At 46.0% G+C, this 24,387-nt stretch overlaps 7 protein-coding genes across 7 annotated transcripts; 4 read left to right on the top strand and 3 right to left on the bottom strand.

Moving 5' to 3' along the window:
* Positions 1-470: 470 nt before the first annotated feature.
* ARB_01176 (uncharacterized protein) lies at positions 471-1,232 on the top strand (the record flags this gene model as incomplete). The annotated part of the gene is made up of 1 exon (XM_003012517.1): positions 471-1,232. The coding sequence occupies one exon, from the start codon at positions 471-473 to the stop codon at positions 1,230-1,232; it is 762 nt and encodes a 253-aa protein (XP_003012563.1).
* Positions 1,233-1,436: 204 nt separating this feature from the next.
* ARB_01175 (uncharacterized protein) lies at positions 1,437-2,123 on the bottom strand (the record flags this gene model as incomplete). Its single annotated transcript, XM_003012516.1, has 2 exons — positions 1,437-1,702; positions 1,784-2,123. 2 exons carry the CDS (start codon positions 2,121-2,123, stop codon positions 1,437-1,439), a joined length of 606 nt encoding a protein of 201 aa, XP_003012562.1.
* Positions 2,124-2,507: 384 nt separating this feature from the next.
* Positions 2,508-9,306, top strand: ARB_01174 (uncharacterized protein; the record flags this gene model as incomplete). Its single annotated transcript, XM_003012515.1, has 3 exons — positions 2,508-3,112; positions 3,164-3,300; positions 3,353-9,306. 3 exons carry the CDS (start codon positions 2,508-2,510, stop codon positions 9,304-9,306), a joined length of 6,696 nt encoding a protein of 2,231 aa, XP_003012561.1.
* A 691-nt stretch (positions 9,307-9,997) lies between these two features.
* Positions 9,998-11,414, top strand: ARB_01173 (uncharacterized protein; the record flags this gene model as incomplete). Its single annotated transcript, XM_003012514.1, has 4 exons — positions 9,998-10,186; positions 10,311-10,353; positions 10,412-10,742; positions 10,805-11,414. The coding sequence occupies 4 exons, from the start codon at positions 9,998-10,000 to the stop codon at positions 11,412-11,414; spliced, it is 1,173 nt and encodes a 390-aa protein (XP_003012560.1).
* Positions 11,415-15,023: 3,609 nt separating this feature from the next.
* On the bottom strand, positions 15,024-16,149 carry ARB_01172 (uncharacterized protein; the record flags this gene model as incomplete). Its single annotated transcript, XM_003012513.1, has 2 exons — positions 15,024-15,495; positions 15,560-16,149. The coding sequence occupies 2 exons, from the start codon at positions 16,147-16,149 to the stop codon at positions 15,024-15,026; spliced, it is 1,062 nt and encodes a 353-aa protein (XP_003012559.1).
* A 1,624-nt stretch (positions 16,150-17,773) lies between these two features.
* Positions 17,774-19,756, bottom strand: ARB_01171 (uncharacterized protein; the record flags this gene model as incomplete). The annotated part of the gene is made up of 3 exons (XM_003012512.1): positions 17,774-19,147; positions 19,213-19,412; positions 19,489-19,756. The coding sequence occupies 3 exons, from the start codon at positions 19,754-19,756 to the stop codon at positions 17,774-17,776; spliced, it is 1,842 nt and encodes a 613-aa protein (XP_003012558.1).
* Positions 19,757-20,133: 377 nt separating this feature from the next.
* Positions 20,134-24,060, top strand: ARB_01170 (spindle-pole body protein (Pcp1), putative; the record flags this gene model as incomplete). Its single annotated transcript, XM_003012511.1, has 3 exons — positions 20,134-20,652; positions 20,784-23,770; positions 23,832-24,060. 3 exons carry the CDS (start codon positions 20,134-20,136, stop codon positions 24,058-24,060), a joined length of 3,735 nt encoding a protein of 1,244 aa, XP_003012557.1.
* Between the last annotated feature and the right edge of the window lie 327 nt (positions 24,061-24,387).

Here is a 24,387-nt window from a genome sequence, read left to right as displayed (position 1 = left end):
GTTGGAGTCTTTGAATGGCGTTTTAGGAAGGATTGTCTAGTCCCATGTCTATCTGTTTATATGGAAGGATTGTCTGATTTCATTTTTGTGTATACTTACGGCATCATCTCGTTCTTAAATGGATATCGGTGAGCATTCATTCGTCTATTTTCGTCCTCGCATTCTCTCTCTTGAAGCACTTGAAGGCCTTGCTTAGTAAGCTTCTCCATATAAAAGGAACTTCCTGAACTTAGAGGCCAAACAGACTTAACTATCACAATATCAAATATCTTGCAGTCAAAATCATGGAAAAGCTCACATATTCCGGCGCAAAGCTACTCAAACAACACTAGCTGGCACTGGTTAAGCTCATGCAAATCATACTAATTTCATGGGCATGAGGCACATTTGGTGTCGTACCTCCTGAGTGGCTTTATGAAATGAGTCTGAAGCAGCTTTCTCAACAGCATTACATAACTATACCCTGAGAAATGGAACAGAGAGTGCTATCCGTTCATAAAAAATCTCTAAAGCGCAAACATGACGAATCTGATCTTAGCGAAGAATCGGTTTCGCCCCTATCAAGTCCAGATCAAGCTGAGGAAGAAGGCAAACCTGAGATCATTGACCAGGCTGATGTGAAGCCACCTGGAGCTTATCTTCATGGAAATGTTGCTAATAAATTTCGGGATCTTGATATACGATGTCGAACCACTAATAACGAGGAACTTCGACATCGCCCTCCCCCAGAACACGACATACAGTCCCAAAAGTCAGAAATTCCTCCAGAGATTCCCACACATGGAAAAAATTCTAAAATAAGAGAAGATGGTGATGATTCCAAGCTTCTATATTCTACCGCACACTCAACATCGTTTACCAACGAAGCCACTCCGAAGAAAACAGACCCGGTGCGCCTAGAATCACCGCCTCCTACATCAAATGGAAATGCTGATGCAGAGGCCACTGAAGAATCATTGACCTGGGATGAATCAGAAATCACGGGTCATCATGCCACAGATCCTAATGACGATGGATATGGTCTTAATGGAATCGGGTTCAAACCATCAGCTGAAGTGGCGTGGGCTAGGTCCCAGCATCGAAAGGATCAGGTAGCTGAATGGAAGAGACGTATGGCGAGTGAGGCACGCGAAGCTCGTAGTAGGCGACGACAGAAAGACGAGGATATTTGCAATGCAAGCTACATAGCAAAAGGCTCCCCTAAACAGAAACGAGTCAAATTTGATGCTTAAGCATTTGTATAAAAAATGTTTTACAGATTATCAACATTAGAGAGGGGTTTTTGGAAAGGACGGCTATTTTACAGAGGTGAATAATGCTCATGCAGCCGTCTACTCAAATGCTATACCGCCGCCAGTCGCATTTATCGTCCTGGAATGCCCGCAACCCAGACGCCGAGACTCCCAAGGTATATAAAAATGTCATGGCCCAATTAACTACCAGAATTTATAATTGGATAGGTTTGTCCAGCTCTTCCGGCGTGCCTCCTCTGCTTTCCGGGCCTCTTCTTCCTCGTGTAACTTCCTGGCAGCTTCCCTCTCCTTTTGTTTCTTGAGCTTGAGCTCCCTCATGAGCTCTGCTGCTTCTTTCATTCCTTCGCGCTCAATGGCTCTCTGCCTCTGGCAGTATTCGTGTGCAGCCAACGATACAAGTGCAAAAGAGCCAACAGCCCAGTTACTAGCACTCCATAACGACTTGAGACCTAAGATAAAGTTAACCTCACTTGTGCCTTTCTGTCTTCATCAACTTACACCAATCTGCCTTTATAATCCCGCTTTCGTACCTCCAAGTATAGCCCTCAAACCGCCAACACCGAACCCTGTGCCTATTCCCAAAAGAAGAGAATCTCTCGCGCAAGGTGCTTTGTATACCGATGCAAACTTCTCGAGGGATAGCGATCTTAGCGAATCCATAACCGTGACTTCCTTTGGTTTACCACCCGCAGAATTATAGGTGCCACCAGGCATTAAATTGACCGGTTCTTTGGGGTTTCCCAGCTCCTCCCATAGCTTGCCCACTTGCGACTTGGATATTTCATATCTCGTCTTTCCGTCCGCCGTAGTTGGTTCCGCCTTTGTAGGAGCTTCCGCCTGTGAAGCTTGATCCCGGGAATCTGCTGCCATGACTATCCTTGTTGCTCCGAGAGACGACTTGTTGTTACCTCCTGCCGTCAAAAATTCTTCCCCGTCTCTTGCGTCCCTGGGAGAGAGAAAGCTTCACGCATGCCAAGGCGTGCCTTCTGAAAATGGAATATTTACCCGCGCCGCTTCAATTAAACAAACCTTAAGAAACGCGACGAAACGCGCCAGACGCGATTAAATTGATATCTCAGAGTTTCTTCCTCGACATGAACTTTTTGCCGTAAAGCGCTCTCTTCCGGAAGGGTTGTTGCTTTCTTTCGATGCAGCCTCTTCAACACTACTTCTTAACCTAATGGATTTGCTGTAACCTGGCGTTTTTCTTTCCCTGCATAATTTTAATCATACGATCGTTGACGCGAGCCGAAGATGGCCCGCCGACCAGGCAAATATGGCAACAATTACAGATCGCAGTCGTCGTCATTTATACCGAAAAAATCAAAGACCATTGGTGTATCGTCCTTACGGTCAAGCGAAGCGACCTCTCAAGATGAGAAATTCCAAGCGTTGCGTATTGCAGACGGGATCGATGAGACGATGGGATTTGCACGATATGAAGCGGGGAAGAAGCGAATCGGATGGCTATGCAACATGCATAGTACTACAATTGAGGATCCAAAGGTACCCGGTGGCCGAGCGGCGGTGGAATTTTATTTCCTTGAAGAGAACGGGGGCAGTTTTAAGGCGGCTGTCGAATATGATCCTTATTTCCTCATAGCTACAAAGCGAGGACATGAAGCAGAGGTAGAGGAATGGTGCAAACGGACATTCGAAGAGCTATTGAAAGGGGTGAAAGTGGTGGAAAAGGAGGATTTGAAAATGCCAAACCATTTACTTGGGTATAAAAGGAAGTTTTTGCAGTTGAGCTTTGCCAACGTCTCAGACCTGCTGGCAGTACGAAAAACCGTCTTTCCCATTGCCGTCAAAAACAGAAAAAATGTCAATGCGATGGATACCTATGCGGAGCTGGCAAGGTGAGTACTCACTCTGATTGATCTTAGGGAGTGCTAACCTAACATTGACAGTGCAAACGCTGGGTTTGATCTCTTTGATGATGACTCCAATAATCGCGGACAAAACTCACTGCAAGATGCTGCGGACTACATTGTGGATATCCGAGAATATGATGTTCCATACCATGTCCGTGTCTCTATCGATAAAGGTAATTATTCTGAAATGATACTTAGTGGCTGACTGTGACTAACGTAATCTAGACATCCGCATTGGAAAGTGGTACACAGTTCAATCAATCCATGGACTTATAACGTTGACCTGCCTTGAGGAAAGGTTGCAGAGAGCCGACCCCGTCGTTCTTGCATATGATATAGAAACCACAAAACTCCCCCTGAAATTTCCGGATGCTGCTATTGATCAAGTTATGATGATATCATATATGATTGATGGACGGGGTTACCTGATTACAAACAGGGAAATAGTCTCTGAAGATATCAACGATTTTGAATATACTCCCAAACCTGAATACCCTGGCCCTTTTACGATTTTCAATGAACCGGATGAGAAAGCCGTTCTAGAACGTTTCTTTAGCCACATCAAGGAAGCAAAACCAAGCGTTATGGTCACTTATAACGGCGACTTTTTCGATTGGCCCTTTGTTGAAGCACGAGCAAGTGTCCAAGGGATTGATATGTATGCTGAAATCGGCTTTCGAAAAAACAGTGAAGACATATACCAAAGTGATTATTGCGCTCACATGGACGCATTTTCATGGGTAAATCGTGATAGTTATCTCCCACAGGGAAGCCGTGGTTTGAAAGCTGTTACTGTTGCGAAGCTAGGATACGACCCCGATGAGCTTGACCCGGAATTAATGACCAGATACGCGAGTGAACGGCCTCAAACACTAGCCGAATATTCAGTTTCTGATGCGGTGGCAACGTATTACCTATATATGAAATATGTCCATCCATTTATCTTTTCACTCTGCACCATTATCCCGCTCAATCCAGACGAGGTCCTTCGAAAGGGCACTGGAACCTTATGTGAAATGTTACTGATGGTCCAAGCCTACCAGCACAACATTATATTACCCAACAAACATACGGATCCAAACGAATCGTTTTATGAAGGTCATCTTCTTGACTCTGAGACTTATGTTGGAGGCCACGTGGAAAGTATTGAAGCCGGTGTTTTCCGCAGTGATATCCCTGTTAATTTTACCGTTGAAACTGGTGCTATTGACGAACTCCTTCGTGACCTCGATGCAGCGCTCGAGTTCAGTATAACTGTGGAAGAAAAGAAATCTATGGAAGACGTGGTTAATTACTCTGAAGTCAAGGCACAAATTACGGAAAGGTTGATGAATTTGAAGAATTGCCCAAATAGAAATGAGAGACCATCTATCTATCATTTGGATGTTGCTTCTATGTATCCAAACATCATGACTACAAACAGACTACAACCGGATTCAATGATCAAGGAGTCCGACTGCGCTGCCTGTGACTTCAACCGACCCGGTAAAACCTGTGATAGACGCTTGCCATGGTCTTGGAGAGGAGAATTTTTGCCAGCAAAACGTGATGAATACAATATGATCCGACGAGCTGTTGAAAACGAAAAATTCCCTGGAAAGACAAAGAACCACCCACCTAGGAGTTTCGAGAGCCTTGACGAGAGTGAGCAAGCCACGATTGTGAAGAAACGGTTACAGGAATACAGCAAGAAAATTTATCACAAAATTCGCGAAACTAGAACTATCGAGCGTGAAGCTATCATTTGCCAAAGAGAAAACCCTTTCTACGTTGATACCGTCCGCAACTTCAGAGATCGAAGATATGATTTCAAAGGCAAACAGAAGGTCTGGAAAGGCAAGGTAGAAGCTCTCAAGGCTTCTGGAGCTGCGAATTCGGAAATTGAAGAAGCAAAAAAAATGGTTGTTCTCTTTGACTCTCTCCAGCTTGCCCATAAAGTTATTCTGAACAGTTTCTATGGCTATGTGATGAGGAAAGGTTCTCGGTGGTATTCTATGGAGATGGCTGGTGTTACCTGCTTGACTGGAGCACATATCATTCAAATGGCAAGGGAACTAGTGGAGCGGATTGGACGTCCCTTAGAGCTTGATACAGATGGTATTTGGTGCATGTTACCAGGCACTTTCCCAGAGAACTTCGTGTTCAAACTTGTAAATGGCAAAAAGCTCGCCATTTCATACCCCTGCGTTATGTTGAACCACCTAGTTCATGGTCGATTTACAAACCACCAGTATCAGACTCTTTCGGATCCTTCTACGTTCAAATACACAACTCACAGTGATAACTCCATCTTTTTCGAAGTTGACGGCCCTTATAGAGCAATGATTCTACCAACCTCAAAGGAAGAGGATAAAAACTTGAAAAAGCGTTATGCTGTGTTCAACCACGATGGATCCCTTGCTGAATTGAAAGGGTTTGAAGTCAAACGAAGAGGAGAGCTTAAACTTATCAAGGTGTTCCAGACGCAGATTTTCAAGTTCTTTCTCGAAGGAACTACACTTGAAGAGACATATGGGGCTGTGGCTGAGGTTGCGAACAGATGGCTGGATGTTTTGGATATGCATGGCTCAACACTAGCAGACGAGGAGCTCATCGATATGATTTGTGAGAATAGGAGTATGTCCAAAACCATTGAAGAATACGGGGGTCAAAAATCTACGTCAATCACGACTGCCAAACGGCTTGCTGAATTCCTAGGGGAGCAAATGATCAAAGATAAAGGGTTAAACTGCAAGTATATCATTTCTGCAGCACCCAGAAACTCCCCTATCACGGAAAGAGCTGTGCCCGTTGCTATATTTTCAGCCGAGGAAAATATTAAACGATTTTTCCTGCGCAAATGGCTGAAAGAGGACCCTGGAGATATGGACCCGCGTACAATAATTGACTGGGATTACTACCTAGAACGATTGGGATCTGTGATTCAGAAATTGATAACTATACCCGCTGCTCTACAGAAAATTTCCAATCCTGTCCCAAGAGTTGCTCACCCGGATTGGCTTCAGCGACGGATCAATACCAAGGAAGACAGGTTCAAGCAAAGGAAAATGACCGATCTCTTCACCAAAAATCCACTAGCAAATATCTCAACAAATATTATGGATCATCGTATTCCTTCTACTGCTGATATCGAAGACATGATGCAACGTCGAAATCAGAAACCAGGTACACAGTCGGGGAACAAGCTCATTCAGAAACGGAAAACCCCAGGAGACAACACTACATCCCAAGACCCTTTTGCCAGTCTCCCGCCGGTAATGCCTTCGATAGATAAGAACTATGAGGACTGGCTACGCTACCAGAAACAGAAATGGAAGATCCAGAAACAAGCACGCCTCCGTCGCCGCAAGCTCTTTGGTGCTAAGAAAACCGCAGCTTCTGATTCAATTGGCAGTTTCTTCCGAAATCAGGCTGAACTGACTTACGTCAATACCTGGCAGATATTACAACTTAGGGAGACTAGCAGCCCGGGTGAAGTGAGAGCATTTGTCCTGATTGATCGGAAAGTGCACACCATTAATATCAAAATCCCACGCCAAATATTTATCAATTTCAAAGATGTCGATCTTCCAGATGTTGATATAACTGGCTGTACTGTGCAGAAAGTCAACCACACGCTGCCAAACGGCCACCCTTCCGTCCATCTTTTCCAACTGAGCATGCCGGAAGAGACATATTTAAGAGAAGCGTCAAAGATATCACTACTACTTAACCATCCAAGTGTTGAAGGAGTGTATGAGAAGAAAGTGCCGTTCAACATTCGGGCCGTCCTCAAACTTGGAAACCATTGCACCTTCGATGAAGAGCAGCGAGGAGTTCTCGGCAAAGGTTTGGAGCGTGGCTTTGATTTATCAACTCTTCTCCCAGCTCCAGAACCGGGTGTATATCTTGAAGGAGCAGAATTTCAATACGTCCTGCTCTATCATATAGTCTCTGGCGAGCGCGAGATATTCTCGGTTTTCTCCACCAAATCTAGAGAAGCTCACATTGTCACATACACAAAACAGAGGGACATACAAGGGTTTCCCAATGTCGACAAAATCTTCACAGAGGCTCTTCAACGGAAAGTGGACGAGCAAAATAGTGAAACATGGCAGCAAGTATTCCAGTACCAGGATAAGCTACATTTCAAGACCACACAAGTTACAACGAAGCGAAAGGCCCATTTAGAAGTTGGTGACATTATTAAAAAGTTCCGCAATGAGAATACTATGCCACTGATGGTTGTAGTCCAGTCACCCAAAAGTCGGCAGCTTCCGCGTCTAATATCGTCTTTAAAGGATTATCCCATGGTATCTCTCAGATCCAATGCTTCGGATAATGAACTACCGCCATTGGGCTGGCAACCGTACGCCGCAAGACAAATCGTGGTGCATTATCTGGCGCTGGATTCCTGGATCAACCACTTATTGGGGTTTGCGAGATACGGCAATGTCCCGATCGGCAATTTGGAGAAAGATGATCCTAAACACTTGATTGATATCCTTTATGCTCGGCAGCTCGAGCAGAACAATGTAGTTTTATGGTGGTCTGCCAGTCCTCTTCCAGATCATGGCGGATACGAAAAGGACAACATACTTGGTCCGCTGAATTCGGTTGAGATGACTTCTGTCAATATAGCTGGTGCATATTCCACCGTTTGTATTGAACTCGAGGTTAGAAATCTTGCAATCAATACCGTGCTCACGTCTTCCCTTATTAGCGATCTCGAGAACAATGAACCTGCGTTACTCAATCCCACGGCTCCAGGAGGTCAACAAACTATTTCGGATGGATCAGGTGTTTTGTATTCAGACACTGCGTTTTCTGCTGCGGGTATACTTGTATTACGAGATATGGTGAAATCATGGTGGAATGAAGCCTGTAAGGGCAACGGCATGGCGGACGTAATGGTCCAGCACCTTATTCGATGGGTGGAGAGCGCTGATTGCTGCTTATATGATCACGCACTACATCAGTACATGCAGATGATTCTAAAAAAGGCTTTGCAACAGCTTATCATGGCCTTCAAACGAGTTGGGTCCAACGTTATTTACGCAAACCCGAACAGGTTGATCCTTCAGACCACAAAAACTGAGGTTGGAAACGCCTACGCCTACAGCAAATATATCCTTCAATCTATCAAGGAAAAGCCGTTATTCCACTTCCTTGACATTGACATCAAGGAATACTGGGATTACTTGATATGGTATGATCAGTTCAATTACGGAGGCAAAGCATGTCAGGAGGTTGTGGAGGCCGATAAGCAAGAGCTGGAAGCCATCATGAACTGGCAGATTTGCAGATTTTTACCCACCCCCCTGCAGTCTGTGTTTGTAGACTGGATTGTGGAGTACGTCGAATTAATGCATGGACTCAAGAAGCCTGCTCCGGTGAATGGTGGAGCTGATGGAACTCCTCGGCAGACACAGCTTCCATTCCGACCTGAAGACGAGAGTGAGAGCGTCGAGATAACTTCCGTGTTGAGCCAATCGTTCTCCAAAGCACTAAAAAAACAGGTAGCTGGCTTGATTCGTCGACAGCGTGACGAGATGCTGCACCCTGAGCTTGCCTCTGACTATGATTTCCCTGTACTCCCTGGGGCAATGCCTCCGAAGCATGAACGTAACCCAGCCCTAGAGTTGGTTAAATATCTCATGCAGGTCCTTGGGCTGTCTAAATACACAGCATTGGAAGTGAGACTTCTCCGCCGAGATCTCCTTGCCCTATTCGACATCCGCGAGTTTAGTGATGAAGGAAAGTTCGAAAGCCCAAGCTCAAGCCTAGTTCTGTCGCAGATAATATGCCACAATTGTACTATGGCCCGGGATTTGGACCTCTGCCGTGACCCCGAATTGCTTCCTGAGAGTGGAACGGAGAATAAGGTGTCGACAACTCTTCCTCCATGGACTTGCCCTTACTGCTCTACTGAGTACGATCGGCTATTCCTCGAAGAGAGGATTATTGGCGAAGTTCAAGGCCTTGTGATGGAGTGGCAAGCACAAGACCTCAAATGCGCAAAATGTGCTGGTATAATGATTAATCCATTCATGGAACACTGTTCATGCAGCGGTGAGTGGGTTGAGACTATTGACAGGCGTGCCACGGAGAAAAGGCTTCGGGTATACAAAAGCATAGCAGATTTTTACGGTTTCAAGATGTTGTCTATGGTTACGAAAGGCGTTTTGGAAGGCATATGAGCGGGATGGTCATGATATCTATGATACTGAATAATGGTTAGATACTTGTAGAGCGTGGCTGGCTCTAGTAATGGGTTTGTTGCATGAGCCGTGTTTTATGTATTTAGTTACGTGCTGGCGTTCACGGAGGCAAGGAGATGTGGAAAAGGGGTTTAACTGTTTTGCCTTTATCTATCACCCCTGCATTCCTCGTCACATTCAAGGTATATCACTGGGCTATGCTATACGGGAGTATATATGTATGTTGTATAAGGTACAAATCGAGAGTCGTCTCCTTTTCCCCTTTTTAGCCTGTCCGAGGCTTGTCCCAAAATGGCGTGGGGCAAAACTCCGCCGCGACAACTTCCAACTTGTCGAACCACTTTTGAGTCCACCAACCCTTAACAGGTCGGCTTTATCTTATACTCCCCTATTATTCGACTGCGCAGGCTGCGATTTTCTTAAAGCTATAGACAGATTCCCGTCTTTATTGTTGGTTTTGCTTGTGGGAAATACTCCTGGGTTGGTCGTTAACTTACCCCGCCTGCGATCACACCTCCCCTACGGAGTACAACTACTCCTTCGCTAGGAAGCCGAGTGTCAGGCAAGGGCCAAATCTCACCGACTATAAACCCTCTATAAAGCGAATATCCAGCTCTCGGTTCCCTCTTACGCCGTACTCTCAGCAAGTTTCAATCGACATCCTGGCCCAATGGCTGCTCAGGGCCACCCAGAGGCAAGCAGGCCGAAAACCGAAGTCCAGCCATGCAGGTATAAAACAGGGAAGACACTAGGAGCTGGGTCTTATTCTGTCGTGAAAGAGTGTGTCCACATTGATACTGGCCGGTATTACGCTGCAAAAGTTATCAATAAACGGTTGATGACTGGACGAGAGCACATGGTACGTAGTTGTTCACGGTCAAAAATACTGTTCTTTGGCTCTATTCCAGAGGAGCTGACTGGTTCATTAACCAAAGGTTCGAAATGAGATTGCCGTACTGAAGAGGGTGTCTATGGGACACCAGAATATCCTTACCCTGGTGGACTATTTCGAGACCATGAACAATCGTACGTACACTATCAAAGCCTAATGGTAGGGAACCATTCTTAACTCAATAATGTACAGTGTACCTCGTCACAGACCTAGCCTTGGGAGGAGAACTGTTCGATAGAATTTGCCGAAAAGGAAGCTACTACGAGTCCGATGCAGCTGACCTTATCCGTGCAACACTATCCGCGGTAGCATACCTTCACGATCATGGAATAGTCCACAGGGACTTAAAACCAGAGAATCTCCTGTTCCGTACACCAGAAGATAATGCCGACCTTCTAATCGCCGATTTTGGACTTTCGAGGATAATGGATGAAGAGCAGTTCCATGTCTTGACAACCACATGCGGCACCCCAGGGTACATGGCCCCAGAGATTTTCAAAAAGAGTGGACATGGAAAGCCTGTGTAAGAACAGAATGTGTTCTCTAATACGCTAACTCAGATTGCTAATGTGTCACTATTTGCAGGGATATCTGGGCTATTGGAGTTATCACTTACTTCCTCCTCTGTGGTTATATGCCTTTTGACCGTGACTCCAACGTTGAAGAGATGCAGGCCATTTTGGTAGCCGATTACTCATTCACTCCAGAAGACTACTGGCGCAATGTATCTCCCACTGCGTGCGAGTTCATTAATCGATGCCTTACAACTGACCCTCTTGCTCGTATTACCTCTCATGAAGCCCTACAGCACCCTTGGATTAACCCTCCAGCCGATCCATTGAACCCCGAAGCCACTGGAAAAACTGGTACTGGTGAGGACCTCCTACCAGTTGTCAAGAAGAACTTCAATGCCCGGCGTACATTGCACAAGGCCATTGATACCGTTCGTGCTATCAACAAGTTGAGAGAAGGCGGCGGCTTGATGATGGACGGTGCAATGAGCATTGATCCAAGACCAGAAAGGGTCAATGGCGATCAGGTTACGCCCGAGAACGGAGGTCACGATGGCCATATGGAGATTGATAGTAGGGGAAACGCTAGGGGCCAGACTGAGGAGCAGATCAGAGAACAAGAGAAGAGAGTTAAAAACGTGGTTACAGGGTTGTGGAACCAGTCTGCTGCTGGACGGCGGTAAAATAACTAACAATGGTAATTAATTTTTCCTTCTTCTAATCTTTGTGCAGGGGCTACACACAGCTAGGTAACAGTAGCCCTCGGAGTTATTATTTAGCTGCCATTGGATAAGAAGAATAGGTCTTAGCTAGCTAACTACAGGTCTAATACGCGCAAGATTCACCTTAGTAGCTTCCAACCCGCAATAGATATATATTCGAAAGATCAAGTGTAACTCCATATGCCGCTGGTTGAAATGCCTTGTTCTAATGAAACTCAACTCCTAGAGACGGTATTATGCATATCGAGACAAGCAATATACAGTTAGTCTAACTAGTAGTTAGCGAGATAACTAACTTGGACGGCAAGGAAGCGTAAACTTAGAACAACGCTCAAATCAGCCTCTAAGCCAACTACAACTTGGAATTGGCAGTATATCTAGCTATTGCTAAAGTGGAGGAGTGAGAGGAAATACATTGTACTGGCATTGTAGTATATTGTATACGCTTACATAGATGATAATATGAAGCTGAAGAGACCACAAGTAACACCTTTAGATTTCGAGAGCCAAAAGGTGGTTGCGGCTCGAGCCGGGGGCCATGGAACCTACCCTAGGTTGCGTGTCACGTGGTGTTTCGCATTCGCGTGGGTTACTAGTTAACTAACAAACTGTCAGTTTTTGTATTAGTCATCCTATCTCGCTACACCTTTCTTAGCACATTTGATAGATCCTCAATATCATCATCCTCCTTTCTGATACTAACTAACTAACTAGTTAGAGGTAGGTATTCTCTCGAGTTTAAACCAACAGTAAATCTTTGGCAGAGCTGGAACATCCCAATCCGGCGGGCGTAGTGCCATACCCAGCTGACCACAACTGTCCCGTATGCAGTTAGCAATTGCTATTCATGCTGTCACCTGGTCAAGATGGCTAGTTCTAGTTCCCCTTGGGGTTATGATTTCTGCTCAGTCGGCCTCGTTCACCTTATCATGATACCCATAGCCTCCCCTAACCGTGGAATCAAACGAGCTTTTGCTTTCAGTGCACATAACTGATAAGCCCTATAGCTCTGCCTTCTTACGGATTTATTCCCCAAAGTTTGTTACTCGTAATTATCTGCCGTTTCTTACACGGAGGCAGGAGTTGGCCTAGCAAACTCCTTAGCACTTCCATACCGCAATTATGCTTATGGCCTCAAGGGATGGGTCTAACATTCATCGATAATATGGATAACTATTACGTCGTACTGCTATATTCTTAAAGCACTGACCCACTCTTACACTTCTGCTTGAACTGTCAGAGCATGCTGGAAAACTTGATCCATTTGGCTATCAAAATAAACAGGATTAGCAAGGGTTTCACACCCTCTGGCTCTGCTCAACCAGACACATGAGGCCTATATACATCCAACGCCTAGCAGCTGAGCTTTCCACACTTGCGACAAGAGGTTCTGACACCATAGTCGCAGGCCTTGCCGGTTTTCTTAGCACATTCAAAAACATGACCGTTAGTGCAGGCAGGGTTGACTCTCTCGTTGCCGCAGAACTGTCCCTGAATTCCGTTGCATAGACAATTGCTTGGGCGACAGGCTCTCTTCTCAAGCTATAAACACCCACCCGTTTGTTAGCAAAACATCCAATGATATATTATGGACCACCTTACTTACAGGACTTTCAGCACCAGTTGCAGCTGCAAGGCAGGCAGGCACAAAGGCAACGAGAGCGAAGACGGTAGTGAGCTATAATGAACCCAAGTCAGTGCGTGGGATATAATCACCAAGAAAGATGAAGTTCACCTTCATATTTTCTGATCGAAAGGATTTAGCTGGTTTCAAATTGTTGGGCTTTTCGATTTATGTTGTTGGTCTGGTGGAAAGAAGCAGATGAACGGGGTGAACCTGCTCCTTTATATATTTCACTTCGGGTCCCCTACCTTTCTTTTTGCCCTACTATTCGTCTTTGACTGCGGTCCGGGTTATACGGGCATCATGTCGTCTCTCATGCTGCTGGGAGAGGACTGGGAAGCCCATTCATTGGTACGTTCCACTCAACGAACAGCCAAGTTTCACACTCTTGACAAGAAGCTGAAGCTTGGGTGATAGCCGGTAGATCCCTGCCGTTACTTAACTATTAAATATCGTATAGCCTGCTTGCTCCCGACTTCATATGCACATTGCCTTTCAAACACGAGAACAAGTACTACTATTAGCGTAGGACGCCTGAATTCCGCTCTGCAAGGAGACATGCAGGCGGGATATCACAGCAATGGACGACGCGATGGGTTAGATTCAGGTGTTATGATTGAAGGATTCGAAAATGCACTCCCGAATGGAGATCTGACTCGTATACTCCCGTGCGCTTTGTTTGGCATTTTCCTTCCCTGGACTAGAAGATATCCAGAGAGTGCAAGAATGACACTCCGTATATCTTCATCACTGACCTGACCAGCCGGAAATCGCGGAGTTTTCTAATATTAGAATTTGCACGCGGTAATTCTCTCCAGGTCTCCTGGCGATCCACTTTTCTCGTGTCCATAGCGTTCTGCACTGGATGTTGGTATTTCTGAGTATTTTTAAGATATTTCCGGAGAATCTCCGCTGGGTGCTATTCGCATAATTGACGAGCTCATTGTCTTCAGAATCATCAGCAAGGGGGAGGGGAGTTGTAGAACAAGGGTGACATACAGCGTATGAACTCTGGAGTACTCGATACCCCATAGACCAGCAGTTGAGGCTCAAGGCTGAACATGGTTTCATTTAACTCACTCGTTAACTAGTTAACTATGTAGTTAGTGTACTGTTTAGTTCGTTGGCAAGTAACAAGTTATGGAGGCCCACGGCGATCGTTCGTATTATGCTGGAATATCACCAGTAGGGGGCCATCGACCACGTTTGCCCAGCAATCAATAAGCCCTCTTTTCTCATTTTATGGGGATGGCTTGAGCCTTTCAGCTCTACCTGCCAGGTTGTTACGAGCCTCAACAAATCGCACTGTACGGAGTAATTAAAGCACCTCCCAGACATGTACTTTTTGTCTGCCTTGCTGCAGAGATCAGTAGTTAGTCTGCTGGCCCACTGGGTAGTTATAAATAGCTTCATAACGAGTAGATTAAGTACCACACGGAGAAGAATACCTATCTGGGGGAAGATGGTGAGATTAAAAGTACCCCAAGCTTTCAAATAACCCCTCACACGACACCATTGAGAGAACGAGAGAATATGAAATTATGTGTCGGTTATGCCTACAATCGATTGGCTGACGTTTCTTATGCCACGGTTAGTATATTAGGGTGAATGTAACGGCGGAGAGTTGGTGCTGGACCAGTTTACAAGGGATTCTACTGAGTACATGGCGTTGATTCTCTGAGACTTCATCTTCTCGTTGGCGAAGCTTGTCAGCATAAAACAGCATGGCCAGGGGGTCACGGAAATGCGGAGTGCCGTGTTCACATCGTGGTAAGCAACAACGAATTTCTTGCTTGGCCAGTTAGTTGCCCGAAATAATACTTTTATGACCATGAAAGAGTGAGTCCGGGGCTTTAATAGAAAATTGTTATTGCCATACTTCGTATAATTAGGATAAAGTCATAAAGTATATAGTTGTCCTTTGAAAACACCCATTCATCACCCTCCTAACGTGACGCCTCTAAGGTAGCTAAATGGTCAGGAGAAGATTCAACCCACTTTCTCCACTCTTGCCATTCAGAATATGATGCACTGGCTTTGAGACCTTGGTATCTGACTGTCTTAAATTCAGACATGCCTTCCCAAGGCCTGTCTGGGTTCCCACCGCTAGAGCTCCCGGACCGGAGGAACCGACGAGTGACACTGCCAGCACTCGAGGCTCCTTCCCAGCCTGCCTTTCTCATCAGGCTCTCAACGGTCTCCTCCTTCGTCCACCCCTGATCGATGGCAACGTCTGGAAGGTATGTGGCCCCGTATCGCCTGCCCCTGTGAACAAACGATATGCGGATCCCATGCGTCCCTAGCTCCCAGTCAAGCGCATGAGAACAAGTCTCAAAGTTTGAGAGAAGAGTAAGAGAGCAGGAAAGAGAGGGAAGAAGCTGTAATGGTATCGGGGAAAACCTAGTGTCTCCAAATGCCCTAGATGGTTGTGAGTTAGCATGTTATATTTTTAAGTAGACTTTCCTTGTACGTGGTTCCATACGATGTCAACGCATATGATTTCAGACCAGAGCTAAGCTCCTGGGCATCAAAAGTGCCAATACAGCCCCGAAGGGACTTATGGCCACTCCTGGAGACGGTGTTCCAAGTCACAAAGAGTGGGTATGATGCATCCGGAGGGGTACTGCGAAGGGTCTCGCTGTAGCTCGGTTTGGGCGGAGAAAAGATAGATGAAGTATTAGGGCTAGGGCTAGAAGATATAGAAGTATTGCTCGTCAGTGCGGAGCGAGAAGAACTGGTAGATAGTGCTGGTGGTGTTGAGGTCGATACACTGGAGGAACCCGACGAAGCCGCACTTTGAAGACGGCGAATACTAGGTGGCTGTAAGGTGCTCGAGCATGGTTGTCCTTTGTCCATATCATCCTGCGGCTCTTGACCATCAGTGTCTACAGGAGGTTCAACAGAGTCTCCTCCCTCCAAGTCTTCATTGTCTGCTGCACGTAAAGTAAGAGCCTTTGCAGTTTCAAACTCTGCCCATAACTCTTCTACTACAGAGAGCTTTGGAGGTTTACCTCCATCAAAAGAGGCTGCTAGCGTTTCGAAGCAAAAATAACATTGTGCAGGAGTAGCCATATTTGAAGAGCGATGTCAGTTGAAAGGTGAGATAATAAAACTCCCTTGCCTTTTAAGGACGCTGAGTAGAACTGATGTATAAATGAGTCGGCAGCTAACAGAAGACAGGAGGAAATTATATCATGTCAACAGATGCAGGAGAATAGGGAAGCCTGGCCACCAGATGATTGCAGGCTGAGCAAGAGCGGAAGAGAGGGCGCTTTCCCCGGGGTTTTGGCCTGTACTTGCAGTGTTTCCCGGCGTGATCTCCGCAAGGGAGTTTCGGTTGTATCCCGCCCTCCTTTATAGTTGGAGAGCCGCTGGTGCTGCAGCCTGTGCAATTATTATGGCGGATCAAGGCGAAAGTGGACGTTGAGAAAGAGTTGAAGTTGGAAAAGTCTTTTTGCAACTGGAAGAGGACAGACGTCATGAGTCGCGCTTAGTCATCACGTCTTGGCGCTGGTCGCATGAGCCTGGCTTGCGGCTGGCTGCCTAACAACACCATGTCCGGCGCCTTGTATTGGCGGGCCAACGTCAGTAGCGGTATGGACTGGGACAGATCACCGGCCAGGGAGGGGTAAGCATAGCACGGGAAGACACATAGCAGGTGGTACGCCTACGGGTGGAGTAAAACTGCCTTTAATATGCTATTTCCACTCAACGTTGACACGGAAGCTCGACATGAAAAGCAGCTTGTAGGCATTCCATCTTCACAGTCATCTGAGCCGATCTAGGGAGTTGCTTAGGCTAGCATTTGGACCTCATGCCATTCATAGGCTTTCCTTCCACTGACTGCTAACTATACGGGGTATTTATAGCGAACTAGGCAATGGGAGACGCAGACAAGCACTTGCCCAAGTCCAAAAGCTGGGGAGAATTCAATATTAAGCCGTTAGAAAGATGAACAGCTACCCATATATACGCGGCGTTTGATCCAAGCCTCAAGGGTATGTGTTGTACTTTTTGGAAAAGGCACCCTCGTCATAATAGTATATCATAGTATACTGTGGTTTTGGGTACATAGCAACAGGGCCTATCTGATGGACTGCAATATAGTGGGCGCTATACTAGCGGGTAGGAATCCCCAGTTATGTCGAAGTGGAAAGGCTGGCGACTGGGTGAGGAGTTTGTTGGGCAGGAATATGGCCTACTCTTATGCAAGTTCTCTTCATACATAGGATCTTCTCCATAGCTCCGAACAAATGCTTGTGTCTTTATCTGAGTCCTCCAGCCACATTATACCCAGTATTAGCATCAAACACGGAATATGAATGGCCATTTATTGGCTGGCATTCGACCACTCCAGGCCTGTCAATACCTGAAAGTCAGGTGATTCAGCGCCTAACAAAGTGATACACGCAACATGTCCGGCACTCATACGGCCGATGGGCAGAAATATGAGCCACCGGTAGCTATTCAAGTTTCAGGGTATTCCGGGTGCATAGGGGTATCAATTTTCTGCAGAAGATAGTGTTCATATCCGAGGTTGAAGGGATAGCAGTAGGAAACCGTGTGTAGAACCTCAAGGATATTTGGTGCCGGGCTTAGGTTTCCATATTTGTTGGGAAACGATTAATAGGCCCTCCAGCCATCAATCTTTGCAAGAGCAATCGCAGGGTTATACACTTACACATAAGTGCTCATATCATTTCCGGTCGCCTTTGGGTATTTTCATCCCCATCATACCCAACATATTGCTTCCAGGGCCAGACGAGCCACCCTGACTTCCAAGACTCTCGAGTAGATTCCTTGCCAGGTTGATGTCGATTTCGTTCTCGTCAAGATCATCCTCATCATCACTCTCATCTTGATGGACGCTACTATCCTCATTGCCCTTTATAGGAGCTTTCCCCTTGGCAGCCTTCCTGGAGTTGAATTGATCAAAAAACCCGGCTTGCCGTAATTCCGCTTCCATCTTCTTAGACATATCTTCGATTTCGCCTGAATCATCGTTACCATCACTGGATCCCCCGTCAAGATCTTGGATGCGTTTGGGCCTGAATGAGGACCCCTTGTTCGAGGCAGTTGGCATGCCCATCATCTCCTTCATCATTCTTGAAAATTCCTCCTCATCAAATGAAGCCTCCTTATCCTCACCGTCGCTGCTGAACTCCTCGTCAGTGTCACCCTCACTGTCATCTGATCCGAATTCGTTAATAAGCCCTGCTCCATCGTAACCGGCGGTATCATCATTTAGAAATTCCTCAAACTTTGAGACTATTCTTTGCAAATTTTCTTGTGCAGCTTTGTCACCGAAGTCACCACCCCTTTTCGCCTTTTCCCCACTACCTCTTCCTTTTAGCTCACTTTCAAGGTCTTCGAAGCCAATGTCAAGCCACGATTCATCATCATCTACCATATCCCAAGTTTTTATTTCCGTATCCGTAGGAAGGGCCTCTTCCCCTGTGTCAACATCTTCGAGAATAAGTTTCATTTCCCGCACATATTGTTTATCACGGTTCTGGGGGTCAGATAAGAGCATTTCAAAGCCGCAAGCCAGTTTCATTCCCATATCGGCACGCTCAGAATCCTTTGAGTTTTTGGTTGTGGGAACACGTCCCTTCCATTTTGCTGGTGCTGGAAAATCCTGACTTTTCAACTGGGCAAACCCAACCTTTGTGAACTTGACACTGACTGTGACAAAATCTGTAGGTTCAAATACTAAATTATTTGAATCTTTGCCCTGTAACGGCCGAAGTGAAATAGGGTCCCGGAGATAAAAGGCTTCTATAGCCGAAGATATATACCCCGGCCTAGTCCGTAGTAAATGCGCGATCTTTCGCGGAATGGTAACCAGAGAGGAATGCAGGTTATTCTCAATTTGATTTGGGTAGTTCCGGAGTCTATAAAAGGCCTCTTCCTCAATTGTGGGTGACCGCATCAACCGTTTGGGCTCAGTGGTGACGATGTCCCTCGCGTTGCGGAAAGTCAGCTTCTCAACATTGCCTTTCTTTTTTTCCATAGCAGTTGTGGGCGCTCCAGGCTTAATGATGACTAGTTCTCCCTTGTTGATCCAGACCTAAATCAAGGATTAGCATGTATGAATATACAAATCCATTTAGAAGTTGACGCTGTTTGCCTTACCCGGTTATCTGCTATTTCAGGCTCTAACCAAGCAGGTAATGCTGCCGCGGCCTCTACTAGTAAAAATTCACCATCACTATCTGTTACCTTCACCCAGATGTCATCAAACTTTCGTGAAACCTCGCGAAGGAGATATACAATGACCCATTCATCTTCGATTGAATCTCCATATTCGGTTCTTCCGCGAAGTAAATGTATGCCTAGATGATTGACATACCGGTTAGTATGGTATAGAAAATTGTATTAAACCGGAGGAGAGAAATAAAACGAAATTACCATCCTCCTTTGTAAGTTCCAGCTTAAAATTATCTCTCTGCCATATGTAGTTCTGCAAATACTGTTTCACTAATCCCGACGCGTACTTCTGCACTTCAACCAGAAAATTTCGGGTTGAATCTGTTGAGTCCACATCTCCTGCGGGAGTGCTGGTCACCGGAATCCAGTACAGCGAGTACTCCACACAGTCATCGGGGAGCTGAGGTTTAGGAATCGGTCGGAACGTAGACCGGAACCACGCAATGTCTTCTTCAGTAGGACCGGCCATATCTCGTACTCCCTCTGTCGCTCAAGTCGTCTTCGAGTCTCTTGTGTGTCTATTACATCTCGTCTTTTCTCTATATTTTTTGGTCGCTTTTCTTTCTTTTCTTTTTTTTTTTTTTGGGATATTTTAGAGTTTTGATGACCTCATCGGAGCCTTCGGGATTATATAAATCCATAAGTATGACGCTAAACCAAAAAGAGCTATATGTAAACAACGTCACAAACTCGCCAAAAAATTCACGGTTCGGCTTTTGATCCCTTTTTCGATTCCACGATGGTGTTCCAACTTGGTTATCTTTAATATAAGATCAAGTGTCGCGTGGCCGACCGGCTAATGATTTACAGGTCTAAGCGCGCTAGTTAGTACCCCGAGCTGTCAACATGGCATTTCCCTATATCGACACTCCACGCACCGAAGTGGATGGAAACGCGACCTTTATCAGCCAGGGACAGCGAAGCGCAACACGCCATAACCTTTCTGCACTGGACTCAGTTGAGAATTCGTTTGTATCGCCAACGAAAGATCACGATATATTACGTGAAACATCCGATTCGCGCAATCGACAACGCAGAGTCTCACTTCGAACCCCTCGAGCAAGCCAAATTCTTAAATCAGCCAGACTCGATAAACGAACATTGCCCAATTCAGCATTACCCAAGGGGGAGTTTACTCCCCTCATGAATAGCGTTACGAAGAATAACTTCTTGCGAACTGGTGGTGATCGCGCTCGAGGTGTGCCGGCCACGCCCGCGCTATCGAAAATAGATGAAAGCAATATATACGAAGGAGCTTCCATGAATAGCTCCGCCTATGATGCAACTCCTGTGCCTCAGGGTGCACCAAGCAGCGGTCAGAGTACCCCATTACCTACACTCCCCCAGAGAGATGGCGCGGGTGGGGTAATTTGTGATGGACAGAATATGACTTTGAGGGAACAAGAAAATGTACGGATTCTCATCTTGCCCTTTCCATGAACATAGACGGCTGCTATGTAGGTGGAAGAATCTGTACTAACATTTCTTCTTTACAGATTATCAACAAGTTTGATAAGGAGAATTTTGGACTCAAGTTGAAAATACATTATTTGGAGGAACAGCTACGAAAGGCCGGGCCTGAGTTGAACCAAGCCGCCCTAAAAGAAAATACGGAACTGAAAGTGTCGAAGCTCACCGTACAAAGGGATTTGCATCGATGCAAAAAGAGCCTTATCCATGCTGAACGTGACCTGGAATCCTGTCAGCTTCAGCTCCAGGAGCTCCGTGCGAAGCTGACTTCAAAACAGTCCGACGGCACATCTCAGGAAACAATAAAATGGATGCGTCAAGAAATGGAGTCCAAAGACGCGGATATAGCGGATCTTCAGGAACAATTAAGATCAGTGGAATCCAAACGGGCGGAGGAGGCTGCCAACCTAAGGGAAGAAATTAATGAGTTGGAATATACCATTCGAGAAAAAGACAGGCGCATTGAGGAAAAGGAGGAAGAGATTGACAATCTTCAATCTAAACATGCTGATGAAAACGCCAATATGGCCGATTTGGAGACAGAGCTTGAAGATGCCAGAAGCAAAATTGAAGATCTTCAGGATAGCCTTGAGCGAGCAAGGACTGAGACCGAAGATGCCGAAACGGCTTGCGAGCAAGCTCTCCAGGAAAAAGAACAAGCTGTCGAAGACTTGAGAGAACTTCAAGACGAGATGGCGAATAAATCCATTTCTGCTTCAGGGCTGACTCGTCAATTGGAGGAGAGAGCAAATAAACTGGAGTCCGAGCTTACCACTGTTCGACAGCAATATGCCACCCTCCAAGAAAAACTGGAGGATAAAGCACAGTTCGAACACCGCTTACAGGAGCAAATCAAGGACCTCAGGCAAGAGAACTCGTCGACAGAACGCGAACTGATCTTCCTTCAGAAAGAACATGCCGGTTGTCAAGGAAATATTGAGGATAAAATGCATTCTGAAAATAGATTGCAAGAGCGGATCGAAGATCTTAAGCAGGAGCTTTCATCTGCCAAATCTGATCTGCAGCACGAGCTTGAGCAGGCTCGTCATGAGAAAGCAATTGCAATTCGTGACCAGAAGTCCACTTTAGCTCGCCTTCAGGCTCTTGAGGATGAATTACAACACAAAGGAGAAACAAAGACCCTGCTTCAAACCAGGCACGATGCTTTAACAAACGAATCAAAAGCCCTTCAGGGGGATCTGGATCGAGCAAAGAGGGCTATTGCCGAGCTGGAGGAAGACGCTGCAGCTGAACGACAAGAATCGCTGAATACGTTGGAAGAAATGAGAAACCGCCACAAAGATGAGATTGATCGACTAAACTTGCAGATTACGACACTTCGTCGTGAGGTAGACAAGAAGGACTCGTTATTCAATTCGGACTTGGACAAATGGGAAAACATCAAGCGATCACTAGAGCTGGAACGGGACCGGGCACTGCAACAAGCTGAGGCACATAAACGAACAGTTGACAGTCTTCAACAAATGGAAACGACAAAGTCTGGGCGGGAGAAGAGATTGCAAGACATCATTGACAGCGAGAAACAACGTCGTCTCCAACAGGAAGAACTCCTCACTCGTCAGATAAAAGAGCTCAATGATGACATTTCATCTAGAAGGGAGGCATCCGAAACTCAACGATCTGAGCTACTCTCCCTGAAGGAACAGCTCAGAGTCAGCCGGCGTGAAGAACAAACCCTCAAGGAAAAAGTTCAGGGTTTGGAAGACGAAATTATTGTCCTGCAGGCCAGCTTGGAAGAAGAGCAACAGTATGCTTTGGCTCAACGGAAGGCTGGCAGCTTAGACACTGGCGGCCACCTACAGAGTATTGCACAGGAGAAGCAGGTCCTTAGAGAAGAACTTACTGCCACGAAATCGGCGCTCAATGAACTCCGAGTTACCCTTGCTGAGGTAGAAGCTGAGAGGGATGGCCTCCAAGATGAACTTGCTCAATATGACCATGTCGGCGATGCAACTCGAGTAGATCATGAAAAACTGGAGTTGAAGAAGGCAAAGTTACGTCTAGAACGAGACGTTATTCGGCTAAACACTGAGAAAATTTCATTGCAGGAAGCCAAAGATGCCCTTCAGAATGAGGTAGACAATGAGCTTGTCCGTGCTGCGGCAGAGGAGGAGCGCCTGGCTGCAGAAATCAGCCGATTACAAGACAAGTTATTTATGGCTGATGATAAGAAAGATCGCGAGCTTCTTTCATATAGGAGCAAGACTACTCGACTTGAAGCTCGCCTCAAGGAGCTTGAAGCTCATCTTCATAACCCTGTGCCACCGGAGCCTGCGTCTCCCCCCGAACATGCTGATGCGTCAATATTCCGCCAATGCCTAGCCGAAACTCGGGAGCGTGAGAGAATTATCCTCCAGCGAGAATCAGACTTGAAATCATCTATTCGACTGCTCAAGACTCGTATCACTGATTTAGAAAAAGAGAACCATGATCTTCAGGTTGCGAAATATGAAGGCAGCTCTCCGATTCCCTCTTCCCCCGCTTCACGGCTCGAGGAAGAATTGCGAAATCTCCGTGCTCAAAATATTGAAGCTCACAAAGCCTTGAAGGAACTAAAGGCCAAAAACCGTGAACTTGAACAGCAAAGGTATTCTGCCAACGAGGAGAGCCAGAACTTTAGTGAAGTACTTGATCTTTCTACGTTCGATCCAGAATCCATCGCGGCCAAGTTATCGAGACGTGAAGCCCGCATTCGTGAGCTCGAAGGTGACATCCAACGAATACGTGGGGAGCGATCTACTGCTCTTAAGAACCTCAACGCAGCGGATCGTAGGATACGGTTACTGCAAGACCGCCATCCCAAAGCTATTCAAGAGATGTCGAAGCAATTGGAAAAACAGAAGAGTCGACATGACAGGGAATTGGAGGTTCTGCGAATGGAGCTTCTCTGGAATCAAGTACGTTTGATCCGAGCAGAGCAGTTCCGTAGAGACCTTGCCTGGTACAAGGAAGTATCGCAGTACAGAGAACAAGAGAGGATTAGAACTACGTGGTATGTGTCTTTTCTTCACCAGCGGTGACATGATAGTTCCAAGCTAACATTGTTTGAGCAGTGCCCAAATAGAGCGCCAGATGATAGCTAATATGGGTATAGTGGTATCTGAAGCCACCGAGCAACTGAGTCCTATCCAGAAATTCAGAGCTGGTATTTCAGTCGCACTGTTCATCGCCCGAGCAAAGAGAGTGACAATCGAATGGAAGAAGAACTCACAAATAGGAGATCTGGTCAAGAGAGCCAAGAAAGACCAGCACAGAAAACACGGAAGAGCACTGCAGAGATGAGGTACATATCGCAGAAGATTTCTTTATCAACGATTAATGGATCTTTTTGCTGTTTCTCTGGGTCGTATTGATTAAATACTTCTCTATTGTTAATTAGGTTGATAGCGTTCATTTCCTCTGCAGGAGGAGGCAAAATCCGGTGTTTGGTTCCGGCGTCTGGGTATAGGAATCTGTTTATATGAGGCAATAGGCTGCGTTGTTTGGCAAGTTGTATATCAAAACTGGCTATGAGTAATTTTTGCGGCTTAATCTGATAATTGGTTCATTACTCCGTTCGCTAATACGACAATGACTGGGGGTAACTAGGAAGTCTTTCAACATGATATC

The sequence above is a fragment of the Trichophyton benhamiae genome, assembly GCF_000151125.1.
Source record: "Trichophyton benhamiae CBS 112371 chromosome Unknown Abenha-F-W-21b08.fp109, whole genome shotgun sequence".
Lineage (NCBI taxonomy): Eukaryota > Fungi > Ascomycota > Eurotiomycetes > Onygenales > Arthrodermataceae > Trichophyton > Trichophyton benhamiae.
This window is presented reverse-complemented; position numbering and strand designations above follow the sequence as displayed.